A 13990-nucleotide genomic window follows, 5' to 3' on the forward strand; every position below is an offset into this window, starting at 1 on the left:
ATTTAGACAGCTTCAAGTGCTAGATTCAGTCCATCAGTATCCAACCATAGATTTTAAATGCACTTGTAAATATTTATATTAATCACATAAGACATCCCTAAGCACCACATGGTATGAAAATACACTTAAAGTGGTAAAGTACCATACAGGAAGAAGATTCTATTAAGCAATCTATATGTAAACAAAAACATGGTATGAGCCTTGTTTACATAACAGAGAATTGCGAGTGCTGTTTCGTACTTGTAATTCAAAAAGTGATATTCAAATTTTGGTTGACCATTAGAAATACTTTAGTAAACAACAGTGCAAACAATAAAAATGGAAAAATAAGATTTTCAGCTCAATCATGTCCATGTCCCTTTAATACACAACAATGGGACGCTTTCAATATCAACATGACTTGTAAACATGGCCTCGCTGTTCTGGAGAACATTTTTAAAGGTTCATGTACTATGGAAACTTTGATCCATGATTTTAGCCACACCCTAACACCCCCCACCCCCCCAAAAAACAAACTTGAATCCACACAACTTTGCAATATTTGCATATTGATGTTATGATGCAGGGATGTTGCTAAAACGCGGAATGGAAAACGGAAAGGAAGATGGAACAAAAATGAAAAATATTTTATGCAACAATGTAATGAGGAGGTCAGGATTTTGTAAAATCAAAAGGCTTAATATGAACAAGGTAAGCAAAAAGAACAAGAAGTTTTCCTCAGAATCCATCATTTCATATTGATACCTCAAACTAATGCATTATTACGTATTTTAAAATGGATTTTGTGGATGAATATTGCAACATGCAGGTCTGTTGGTACCATCCTTTTCCCTGGCTTTGTCACACACACACCAGATTGTGACAGTATGTTGTTTCACAAATGGAAAAAAAAGAAGATAAACATACTAAAATATAATTAAACTACTTTCAAATTAAATTACTTTATTTTGGCTGCTACCTTAAGAAAATGTTTAATGGCCTATCCAATGAATAAAGGGTACACCCCACCCCCCGAAAACAACATTGTAAAACAAAATATATTTTTGAAAAATTTCCCCCAAACATAGCCTTTTTAAAATCGAACGTGCTTTTAATCGAACTACATATGTTTTAAGATAACTAAATTTGAATTTAGTTCTACACCTGGTACAATATACATTTATGTATCACATCAAATTTTAAAGCGAATGAGTCCGGTGTGAAAAATTTTTTGGCCTCATTTGGGATGAATCTATGTGAAAGTTGTACATTTACAGATATGCTGCAGGATTAGTGTTGAAACTGAAGAGATACAGCGGGAAAGAAAGATCGAAACAGAACCAATGTAAACTAGGGTGAAGTTTACGACCCATAGTTAAGAGGAATCAACAGATTTATTTCATAATACATGCATATGAAATGGCTAAAAGGCTAACACAGAATTTATGCTTGAATGGAACTAAAAGTAATCTTATTGTTAATCTAAATGTTAAGCTATACAAGTATTTAGTTTAGAAATGAACTGCCAGAAGTCCCACCTATTTAGGATTGGAGTGCTGCAGTCACCAAGTCTCTGTTAGTTAAAAAATAATAAATCAAACACAAGATGTTTAACTTGCTGACTTAATAAGATCATGAATTATCTTTGTTTTATATATATCACACTCACTGTTAATGACGTTTTGCCACGGGGGTGGTGGGGGGCATATAAACCACGTGTGTTCTTTTCATTCTCTACCCATAGGTGTCACTGCTTGCTAACACCCGTCAATGCCGAAATTTCAAAATTCTTGTAAAACACTTTGTAAATTCTTATACATACGTTTAACTAAATTCGTTTAATCATTTTAATATGATGCAAAATTTTAAGATAAGTTGTTTTATCGCTTGTAAACAATTCCCAGATAGTTGATTTTAATCAAAATGAATCATTTCCCCGAATTTTGGTGTTATCTAGTATCTACATTAATTATTCTATTTCTTAAATTCTGTTCCATTTTGTCTTCCGTTCCGCATTTTAGCAACATCCATTATGTAGTGTGGCCCTGCTACATGTACTTGTGAAAAAAGATTTTTCTCCCCAAATTTCCTACAATCATATTAATCTTGTGTAAAACCTTAAATCCTTATTTCAGCCTCACCCTAGTCCAAGAGGTCATGATTTGATCAAATGCAAATCTGCACTTCTTTGGAATGCTTGCATTAATTGACCAATTGTGGTCAGCGGCTCTTGAGATTTAAAAAAAAATATGCTCCCATGTACAATTTTGATCTCCTATTGTGACCTCAACTTTCCTCCTGGGTCATGATTTGAACATGGTCGTGTGGTTCTGGAGAAGTCGAAAATGTACAAAAGTGGACAGATGATGGACAACAGGCGATCAGAAAAGCTCAGGTGAGCAAACAAGTACAACACAGTAAACCATGCAGACTATTTACATTTTATTCAGGTTACTCTTCCCAGACATAATTTATCAGCACAATATAACAACATGTTTAATAAGTGACATCTTCAATGTATCCATAACAACTGTACAAAGTTTGAAGTATGTCAAGTATGAGGTGTGAGAGGAGTTGATTACACAAAGTACAAACCCTAATTTACAGGGACGCCCGCCATACTGTAAGCCGGATGCAACCCAGCAAAAAAAAAATGAAGCTTTTTGTTTTGCTTTGAGGAGAAGTAACACACCAGAGAAATCTGATAAGGAAGGAAAGCAGAGGAGATGTACAATAATGTTTTGAAAATGAAACATTTATACCTCATATTTTGAAAATAATGCAGTTTTAGAAGAGTTTTTGATGAAAAAATTAAAACCCCTGCTCGACTTAGAAATACTTAAAAGTACAAATCAGCAGCCGACACTTAAACCTACTGAGCTACCCAGCTAGGCGATTGAATAATAAAGAATATATATACATGCATTGCTGATATTTATATTTTCATTCCAGTTTCAAAAGGAAGTCGGCCATTATGACCATTTTGACGTTAAGCATTCCTTATTTAAACCATGAACCAGTATGACAAATATTCTATATACATTGACATGATCTGCAACAAATAAAATTCTCATTTCATAACACTTATATCACATAATTCAAATAATTATTTATTCAAATGAAATATTCATTTGTCTTTTGATGCACAAGATATAAGTGTACAATGTCATTCCCCATCTTTGTAAATTCTGCGTAATTTTTCCCGTTTTCCTTTATTATTATGCCTCTTCCACGGTTTTCCAGCCAAGGACATACTGCTGCCCAAACTGCTTCCTCCACAAGAGACCCCTCCAGTCTGATGGGCGCTGACCACGCCCTTTGAGTGGAGGCCTACGTTTAACTTCTTAAAGAAGTCCTTGTCAAGCTTGCTTTGAGATGCAAAGTCTCCCTTTGGTTTCTTTTTCAAAAAAGCACTTTGCTTGTCTTTTAAGTCCTTTGGAATGATTCCTTGAGACTGGAAATCTTTTAAATCCACGTTCGGTGGTGAGTGGCAATGAAGCAAGCGTCCATTGACAAAATCCTTCAGGACATACCTGGCTGTTCGCGGACAATCTGGAATACCATTGACGGACATGTATCCCCTCATGCTGCCGTACGTCGTCAGGACTTCCTCCGCGGTGGGTGATCGGTCTGGGTCCTCCCCCTCTAAAGGCGATGGAAGGTTTATTCCGTACAACGCCTCCAATGTCACTCTTGGGATATAACTACATACAAGATTCACTGGGGGCCAATGGTCTCTCATCTGGTCAATTGGTAGAATTCCATTCACAATCAATTCTGCTTTTGTGGATACAAACGAGGGGAACACTAGTCCAGGACAATCACACAACATGAGGTCACTCTCCACATAGAGGGTCTGGAAATGCTTGGTTCTGCCGGGGGTGGAGGACACTGGAACTTTTTTGGTTTTTAGGATGGCATTTATTGTTGAGCTCTTCCCAACATTAGGATATCCCACCATGCCCACTGTTGTCTGTCCATCTGTAACTTTTGTTCCCCGATGGACACTTCTAAAATAATCAAGCAATTCCTCTGCATTCAAGACTTTGACACTGTTGTCTATTTGTGAACCACTGGAAGCCTCATTCTGGTTCAAAGTCAAGTCAATATTGTTTTCTGTATTAATCTGATCTTCATTAACCTCACTGGTTGGACAAGAATTTGTTGTAGCCAATATGTCTTGATGATCCCGAACTTCCGCAGGAACCAGAACATTATCCTCTTCTTTGTCATCATCGCTCTCCATTTCCTCCTCATCTTCCTCCTCACTCTCTGGATCTGATAATTTCCCAGCCATTTTTTCCTCCCTCTCAGACTTTTCGAAGCGTTCCGCCTCCTCTAGGGCAGACCAGAAAGCCACGCGTGTCCCAACTTTATCAAAATATGCTTTCCATGCCTGTCTCTGGTTGTCACTCAGAAAATCTGCTTTATTGATCAGTAAAATGTTCACCTTGCTTGGGTCAACTTCCTTGACATATTGTTCTAGGTCATTACACTGATACAACAAGGGATTCCTAGCATCCACAACTTGAACGATGATGTCACTTCGCTCAATCACTCTCCACAACTGTCGCCAGAACTCAAGATTCTTTTCATATGGAGTCATAATGATGCCCTCAATTTCTTGTAATGCGGAGAGGCCTCTTCTCCACTGAAGGAAACTTTCCTTTTCCATATCATTTAACTGATCAGCGGTAGTGGTCTCATTCCAATGTGGTCTTCTGGGAATTCTCAACATAGTCTCGTGTTTCTTATGCAACTCCTTAATTTGTTCCAATTCTTCTGGCTTTAACCCCGTGTGTTTTGAGGGATCAACAAACTGAATGTTGAGTTTCTCCGCCGTGAACTCCGTTCCAGCCAGTTCTGCGGTGGCCAAAAAATCATCTAAGTTACTTTGTTCCGTCACAGATTGAAGGTTCAACCGACCCCAGTCATAACCGTCCTGTAAGTCACTGGTGTGAAGAAACGAGTCGTCTCGCCTCACGATATTCTTCTTACCAAATCGATCCTTTATTATAGACCGGCCGAGATTCCCACTAGTTTTCTTTCTCCCCATTTTACTGATGGACTGATTTCACAACTTTAGCACATGGATGTCAACACAGAAGATGGCCACTCCAAGGAGAGATAACTCTTAACTTTTTTCAGAAATATTAGATTTATTTTTATCTTTTCTTTTCTTTTCTTTTTTCAAATAGGCCTAATCAATATTGTGCGTTTTATTCATATTTAATATAAATATGACTAAAAGTGTAATATCGCTTTACTATTGCATTGGGCATTATTTTTATTGCATTGGACATTTCGGGAAATGGAAATTCGTCATTGGCTTTTAATATTTACTTTCTATCTTAAGAACGCAGCTGATTGGTTGAAATGTGCAGAGAAAGATAAATAAGCAGGCTGCGTTTGAACATTGGCGGTGAAAGAAAAACCTAGGAAAGATTGCAGAAAAATAATGTCTTTTCCGAAGGCAAACATTAAAAGATTTAACGAAGTGTCGGGTAAGTTAATTTGTACACTCAAGTAATGATAGATTTGTTTTTCTTTACGTGTACAGCGTAGTGCTTTAAATAAGCCAACTTGCAACCCCATTTTTTGTTATTGTTAAATTAATAAATACTATGATTCATTGAAAACAATGACTTTTCTAAATTATTTTAATAAAATCATCTAGGGTCGATTTACAGTAACTCTTTTACCATAAAAGACGGTAATATAGTTTATGATGCCAGTGTCATTTTTTTTCTGAACAGCTAGATCTTTTAAAAGCAGTTTAAGCACACAGACTGTCAGAGGTTTTTCATTCCTCTCACAATTGCTGAAAGTTGATGTTAAAGTTTCAGTAGTCATATTTCTGCATAGTTGCTCAAAGATTTAAAAAGTAATCAACAGAATTTATGTCCCGATCATGTTAAAGTAATAAATGGTTATATCGTCGACTGACCAGTTTCAGTGACCTTAGTGATAAACCGCGATTTTCTCATTAATCACTTGGATTAAATAAATAAATTACACACCTACCTTTAAAGTAATTAAATTCCTTTACTTTCATCCAAAAATTCCAAATTCATTAGTGCGTTAATTGAATATATTTTCATAACAAAAAACATGTCACTTTGTGTTCCTAAAACGGTGATGTCACCTATTTCGGTGACCATTGTTAATACCGAGCGAAGCTCGGACGGGCCAAAGGCCCGTCGCGAAGCAAGGCTCTAAAGGTAACACGTATGTAAAAGAAAAAAGTCATAATCATCAAAAGAAAAAGAGACAATCTCTATATACGTTCAATGAAATTTTCGTGATCCATATGGGCGCCGCCATTTATTTTTTCATTACCTGCTTCAACAGTTATTCGTGTTTTATTTTGAATGCCAATAATAGAAGACTCTGACGTGCAATTCGTAATTTAAACACTCAGTTTGTTCAAAGTGAATAGTATAATTATCATTGTAACAGGTTTTAGCAAATAATTACATATAAAACCGTAATACGACTAAATAGATGAACGAGTTCATGAGTTTCTTTAAATAAGAATATACGATTAAATTACGGTTACATTTTTACCATTTTGAATTAAATGGTTAATTTTGTTTAGTTTTATAACGGCCTTTTTCATTGCATATGGAATGTATTATTGTTGTTTATAATTGTTTGCTTTGAAAAAGAGAAAAAGGTTGAGGCTAAATGTGACGTCACAATACACAGTTTACGTCGCCTTGTGTTTTATTTCCCACGTTCAATGAATAGGCGGATCCTGTAAAACTGTTGTCCTCATATAAACCCCTTTAATATTGAGATGTTACTGGGTTTTTAGCGCAAGGAATATTTCATTAAAAATATATATTTTTAAATGAATCATAACCTACCATACTTAACGGAATTATGATTACCACTTGGGACACTCCAATGACCATTACATGCTTCGCTCGGTCCAACGGTCACACCGTATACATATTATAGGTTTGCCAAAAGTTTGTAACTGTTAAAACGTATATACAGGAGGAATGTGCAGCTAAACGTCAATGAATAAAATAACATAGTGTAGAATTCTAGACTTTTGGTATACTTTATATCAATTTGAAAGTAAATTGCTTCGAAAAGTAATAATTAAATGGGCTTATTTTCGGGGTGCTCGTGTTGATTTTTTGCATACTCCCCTTCTAGTAGTTCATTTTCAGAAAAAAATGAAGACGTACTCTATATATGTTTGCAAACACTACGGCGAAATTGATGACGCAATCTACACCCGGTAACGACAACGCGCACACATAAACAAAAGGTCACCAATTCTGATCAGTCGCCGAAATAGGGCAGTCGACGATAGATATATTTCATGATATTCAGATAATTAGAGCAAGAATGAGTTCACTGTGATTTTTTTAAACAAGATATATTTTTTAATGAAATTTAAAGTGTAAAACACGAAAGTTGACGCATTTATGGCAGTGTGATGTACATAGATTTTCTGTCTTTAAAATGTACTGATCTGTCCCTCAACGATTTATAAATGGATAAAATTATGATAGGTAATTATGTATCATAGGAAGCAAATGCATGTGCAGTGAATATTGCAGAAATTGAATATCATTGAGTTTAATGCAGTGACTCAACTGGGAGGTGGGATGGTGGAAATAAAATGTTTTGGAAGTTTGGTACAGATTGCGATACACAGTATGTGATACAATAAACTGATAAACATTCAAAATCAGTTAAAGTGCACCAAAACCCATTTTCCTTGTCACAAACGTTTTTCGATGACAGAAAACCATGCAGCTGGTTAGTAAATGGATATATTGTGGTGCATTGATCACATTTACTGTACAAAACTGAAGGATTTCCAAGTATAATTTGACAAAAACCAGATGTCACAAACAAGGGTGATCGCATTACTGTATTGGAAAATAATCCAGAAATCCAAAGAAAGATGGCAAGATAATGATTTCTAGAAGAATAAAGGGATAGACAATACATTTTTACACATAATTTTCTCCACAATTACCAAAAAAAAGTTTTACAAAAAAATTGCGAGTGTCCCATTTCATGCAGTGGATTACGTTACGATTTTATTACAGTTATAAGGAAAATATATTTGGCACTTACGGTTAAATTACATGAATAAAATTTATCACATGGTTACTAGAATATGGAAGAATTAATGATTAACAGGCAAAAGCTAACATTTGTGAAAAAACTTTAACGGATTTCGAAAATTTTCTATATGTGCATTTAATCGTGAATTATGTTTCACTTATTTTCACACAGTCCTTGCATGCTACAAACTTCAAATACCCTGACTGATATCCACACTAATGTTAATCAGAAATTACACAGAAGCAATGCCTTCTTCTGTAGATTTCAATGTTATCAGATCTATAGATGTATCAGACTTGTATTCTGTTTTCCAGCATGTGCTCCTCCTGTTGGATCATATGACCCAAAATTAGCTGGAAAACAAGCAGGAGGCATTATAGACAAAACAGAGAGATTCAAGGCTCCCAAAGGTAAGCAAAAACTTGTGTAGGAAAAACGAGACTTAGAGATGCTCTCAATGTGTGGAATTCTAAAAAGGTTGTGTTCAACCCTGTCACTTCACTTTGAGTCACTCTCTAAAAATCTGTAGTCATCTATGTTTTATATTAATCAAGAAGTCCAATCCTTTCACAGCCAGACTCATTTCTGAACTTTAATGAAGCCTACTGCAGTATAAGCTAGGGATCAGGTAAATGAAAGATAAAATGGTTATTGACTGAATGTAATTAATTCCAAGTGATAATAACATTTACTTGTAGTCTAATCTTACAATAAAATCAAAACTTAGAAATAATTCTAAAAGTACTTTTTTTTTGTGAATTAAGGTAATTTATTAAGGTAATTTAAGGACTGTCAACACCTTACCTTGTCAACCAATAAGTGTATATACATCATCTTTGTTCTGAGTGTTAGCACATTGGTAGAAGTGTCAGTAGATTAAATGAACAATGGGTTAAAACAACTGATCACAGACAACACTTTACTTGGTCAGGCTGGATGACCAGTAAGTGGCTTCCCCCTGGGGTTATTTAGGGGTGGTGATGAATAATAGCCTAAACAAACTTCAATATCTGAGCACCCAAGCTTATTGTAAACTTCAAAGTTGATACTTGCAGGGACCTCCAAAAGCCACAGGTCTAACATGGAAAACTTCTTCTAAATTTAAAAAAAGAGGAAATATTACTGATGTCCACATGTGTATAATCTTGCATAAGCCTTTATTAATTACCGGTAATTATGAAGTTTTGAAAACTGATTAAAATGTCATTTGTAATTTAATTAATTTCAATAGCAAAGTAATTTTAATTTTATTAATTACATACATACATGTGTGAATTATGGTAGTTTAAGGACATATGCAATGGTTCTAAGAAATATATAATTTTTTGTGATATTTCACAAAGAATTCACTTGCTCTCTATCTCTTTTCTCCAAAAAACCCCCCAAAACCTGGGAATTCAGAGTTAGCATCATGATATTTTGATTGTTCCTGGTTTTCGTAAGTAAAAGTGTAAAGTCAACTCTAATGTATTTCATTAAGTTGTATTTAAATAGACAGTACTGTAGCAAAGAAGGAGAGGAACATCTTTGGAACAATCGGGCATTGAACTCAGGGCTTTTGCATTTCTAGTTAGGTGATCTAACCACTGAGCTATCCAGGCCAATATACATTTAGTATAGTAATATTCCTACAATATATTAAAAAGTTAAACCTATTCCGGGTATCATACAAGATTTCTTCATATTGAGGAGATGAAAAAATAATTTTAGAGAAAATGCCACAAACGTCGCACATGTCCTGGATTAAAGATTTTGACAAAAGTAATTGTGATTTGATTACTTTGGTATGTAATTGGCCCCATACCAGTATAAGTCTTGATTATTTTATATGGATGATTTATTGATGTTTCTTTGTGTCCACAAGATGGAGGAATTGACGTTTTAGACACGCCCTCAAAGAAAAGAATTCCTAGTGACTCTGTGTTCAACAATACCACAGTGGTAAGATTGCTGTAATTATGAACTGTCAAACAACTTGATCCAGGGCTCGAGACTAACTGTTTATCTCTCCAGGCCACAAGGATAGATAGGGTAAAATTTCAATTCCACCAATTTACCAGTCTAGAGTTTTCCGAAATTATTCAAACATATTTGATTTGTGTTATTCAAATGAAATAACTGGATTTTAACTTGTGTCAGAGAATAGTGTAACAAGTATGTGGAATCTATATTTACTAATGGGTTTCCCCTGAGATCTACTTAGTGCCAAAAGTGCACATAAGATTAGACAAGTGGGTTTTCTAAAATGAAGATTTAGGAGATTGACTTGTCCTATCGGACTGACTGGCATAAATGTCCATCAGTCCGCCAGACTTTTAATCAGTCACAGACTGACGGGCATTTGTTAATTTTGAGTCCTGGGTCTCCACTGGGATTTTCAGATTGACAGTTTTGACAGTTCTGTATTTCTACCCTAGATTGACTGCAGTAGCCTGAAACCTAAACCAAAAAAGACTGAACAGACTCCATCAGTGGAAGCCATCAAGATAAAGGAACTAGAGAGAGAGGTGGGGGAACTAAATGATGTAAAAACATTAGAACAGTGTGATAAATAATATCAAAGATAATGCACTATAGCAGTTGCTTCCTTTTGGGCAGTCATTATGATATTTTTTTAAATTTTTTTTTCAATGTCTTATAGGATGAATTATTCAGAATTTATGTATGTCACATAACTAATGAAAAATAGAAAATTTGTACAATGCACATGAAGTTTAAATCACACAAGTGTTCTTTGATACAAGGTTATAAAACCTCTTAATGCATTATCATTGCTGTTTAGATTCGCCTTGTCTTACAAGAGAGAACAAACCAAGACAAGTTGTTATGTCAGCGTGACGAGGAATTGACGAAACTGGAGGGGCGATTAGCTAATGCTCAGACTGATCGTAGCTGTCTGATGGCTAAAGTAGCCACACTGGAGAAATCCATTAAAGATGCAAACAAAAGCAACGATCTTCTAAAGAACAAGGTAAGAAAGATGGGCGGGGTCATTCCTGGAGGATTTCATTTTATGTGTAGATCTGTTTGATAGGAAGTCAAGCTTCTTTTGATGTATGAAGATTACTGCCTCGATTAGATCTGGATTAATAGCTATATTATATTCATAATTGGTGAATTTAACTAGAATGGATAGAATTACATGTACTTTTAAGATTTATCTGATGTTGAATATAATTTTGCTCTTTACAGGAAAAAATGTGGATTCATTAGAATGTCAAAATTATTCAAAAAATCCTTTATACGGAAAAGCACAAAATGTTATTTGTAATGTCACTGTGTTTATGTCTGTGACATTGATGTTCGTGATGTATATAAACTATTTTGAAGTCGCTATTGAATTTGTAAATAGGAGGCATCAGAAGACACACAGTCATGGTCTGAAGCGGCTTCAGATGAACTCTGAAGACAACAGAAATTTCATTAAAACTTGACGTAGCATGTACAGTAAAACACGCTTATAATGAATTCACATGATATTTGCAAAGTTTGGTTATAATGAAGGTTTTTTACTGGCCCTGGGGTTCACTATAACCATGTTTTACTGTATAATGAAGTTTGGTTATAATGAACCAGTTTTGCTGACCATGGAGGTTCGTTATAACCGTAGTTTACTGTATAATGAAGTTTGGTTATAATGAACTGTTTTTACTGATCCTGGAGGTTCACTATAACTGTATTTTACTGTACATGTACATATTGCAGCTGTTTTCTTCATAGAAAAAATAATGTTTTGAATAAACATTAGAAAACACTGATTGGTCCGCAGGACTATACATTGTATATTCTAATGCCCTTTAGACGTCACGTTTGATATATAGTGACAAAAACAATTCAGTAAACAGCTACATGTTAGGTGAGTTAGAATTTACTGAAGTATCAGATTCAGTTGTCTGTCTCCATCATTTGTTATGTGTTGTCTTAGTATTAATTAGTTTTCTGAATGGTTTGAAGATTCAGGGCTCACACTGGACCAAAATTTTGTGTCGCAACCTAACGCGCGTGCATCGACTCATACACGTTTACTGTAGATCTATATTTCATGTATATTATTCAAGAGGCATATACAACATATATCTCTGATTATTCTTACACAATGTATACAACATAGCTTTGTTTAGCTTTTATCACAAATCACTATAATTATTAGGATATTGTGAAAATCGATTGTATTTCAGCAGATTGCTTTTTAGTCAGTCTGATGACATTGCATCACAATCATGGTTTTATTTCTAAATATTGTTTTTGGCTAAGTTGACTCAATTCTATTTCATACCAGAAAAAAATAGGAGTATTTCATAGCATATAAACTGGCTATATTAAATAAAGACAAGAAATGAGTTTCTAAATGTTTATTAATCATTTTAGTAGTGTAAATGACATATATTACTCATTAAATTTGCAGTCTAGAAAAAGTCACTGATGACAAAGTTACTGAAAATTAATTACTGTAATATATAACACATGATCATAGTTTCACATCACATTTTCACTGAAGAATCTTGTTTTCATCTTGAAATCCAGAATGACAAAGTGGTCCTTTGGTGAATCTCATTATGTAGAGGAGAAGGGACTTTATGAAGTCTGAAACAAATTTTAAATGGCTTAAGATGATGTGAAGTCAAAAGATGACAGGATAGCAATTTCAGAAGAACCTACTGTTTTGCGTTTCCTCATGGCCATTTTCTAAATAGATCAAACTAAAGACCTAAAGAATAATGCAATTTCCCAACATTCCTCTATTTATACACTGTACTAACGTCAAATGGATTAGAAAATATAGCTGAACATTCTAGTTTACCTTTCTAGATGAAATCGCTTTTGTACTGTGATGAACCGACAAATTAAATTTTATATATTTTTATTAACTTGGAAGTATCTTCCATTGACTAGCTTGTGTGCACAATCACACGCTTTTTATTCCATCCAGTACAAAACAGGTAGCTCCCCAGTAATGACTCGGGTATCTCTATATTTACGATATGTACTGTAGGCAACTGGCACGCGCAAAGTTCATTTCATTCACACCTACCTGCACATAGAGGATCAACCCTTTGTTTTGTGTAAACTGCTAAATAAACAAGACGTCCCTAAGTCTTATTGTTCCCATGCGACAGGGTATCCACATTCTGCACAGGTAAAACAGCCCTGAGGCTGTTTGGATGCCAACATGGCGCGCGAATACTAAAATACGAAATGTCCGTGTCGCATTTCCGGAATTTCTGTCGCATTTTTTTCTGAAAAATCGCAAAATGCGACAAATGCGATGGGCAGCGCGAGCCCTGAGATTTGAAAATTGTGGATGTGTTTTATGATAATCTCCGATATTTTGTATTAAATTTCGTTGCAGATCGCAACAGCAGAAAATTCAGGTAAGAAGAATGAAGTCTTAGTCACTGAACTATCCAGTCTGAAGCACCAGCTCGATGTCAAAGACAAAGAAATCCACCGGCTTCGACAGGAACTTGATGCCCTGATGAAAACTCAGCTTTCAGATTTTGCTATTTTTGAATCTCTCATGCTAACTTTGGAAAAGAAGGTTGTAGACCTCGGTAAGCATATCCTATATGAAGAATACTTTTGTTGTTACAAATTTTGGTACAGCATGTAATGTGTAGAAATGTTTGTCAGACCAGATTATAGATCTTATCATATAAATACAACAGATTTTTTCTGCGGTTGTCCCTTTTTTGTGGATGGGAAAAATCCGCAAAAATTACAATCACAAGATATATATACATGCACATAGGTACAGATAGGTATAATGCAACCACAGAAATTAGAAACACAGAATATAATATGCTATCATTTAAGGATCAAATCGCTAAAATTTTCATCCATAGAGAATGTCTGTTATACGATATGTACATTGTACAAATAATTGACTTGCATCAAGTTAGGTGTATTTTTATTGCTC

The 13990-nt window shown here is 34.9% G+C and overlaps 2 protein-coding genes across 3 annotated transcripts in view; one reads left to right on the forward strand and one right to left on the reverse strand.

The window, feature by feature from the left end:
- Nucleotides 1–2408: 2408 nt before the first annotated feature.
- Nucleotides 2409–5035, reverse strand: LOC125678550 (large subunit GTPase 1 homolog). Its single transcript, XM_048917094.2, has one exon. It carries the CDS (start codon nucleotides 5033–5035, stop codon nucleotides 3146–3148), a length of 1890 nt encoding a protein of 629 aa, XP_048773051.2. The 3' UTR covers nucleotides 2409–3145.
- A 303-nt stretch (nucleotides 5036–5338) lies between these two features.
- The window catches only part of LOC125677869 (hyaluronan mediated motility receptor-like), a 26961-nt gene continuing 18309 nt past the window's right edge, over nucleotides 5339–13990 (forward strand). Inside the window, exons 1-6 of one of the 2 annotated variants that reach the window (XM_048915980.2) lie at nucleotides 5339–5483; nucleotides 8388–8483; nucleotides 9938–10014; nucleotides 10491–10580; nucleotides 10856–11044; nucleotides 13424–13625. In XM_048915980.2, the coding sequence (XP_048771937.2) occupies nucleotides 5438–5483; nucleotides 8388–8483; nucleotides 9938–10014; nucleotides 10491–10580; nucleotides 10856–11044; nucleotides 13424–13625 (700 nt within the window). In that variant the 5' untranslated portion in view covers nucleotides 5339–5437. The remainder of the gene's footprint in view (nucleotides 5484–8387; nucleotides 8484–9937; nucleotides 10015–10490; nucleotides 10581–10855; nucleotides 11045–13423; nucleotides 13626–13990) is intronic. The other variant, XM_048915981.2, reaches the window with a different exon arrangement.

This window comes from Ostrea edulis, chromosome 2, assembly GCF_947568905.1.
Source record: "Ostrea edulis chromosome 2, xbOstEdul1.1, whole genome shotgun sequence".
NCBI lineage: Eukaryota > Metazoa > Mollusca > Bivalvia > Ostreida > Ostreidae > Ostrea > Ostrea edulis.

Excerpts from the sequence above, each read along its gene's own strand:
- LOC125678550 (XM_048917094.2), bottom strand. The coding sequence starts at position 5,035 with ATGGGGAGAAAGAAAACTAGTGGGAATCTCGGCCGGTCTATAATAAAG.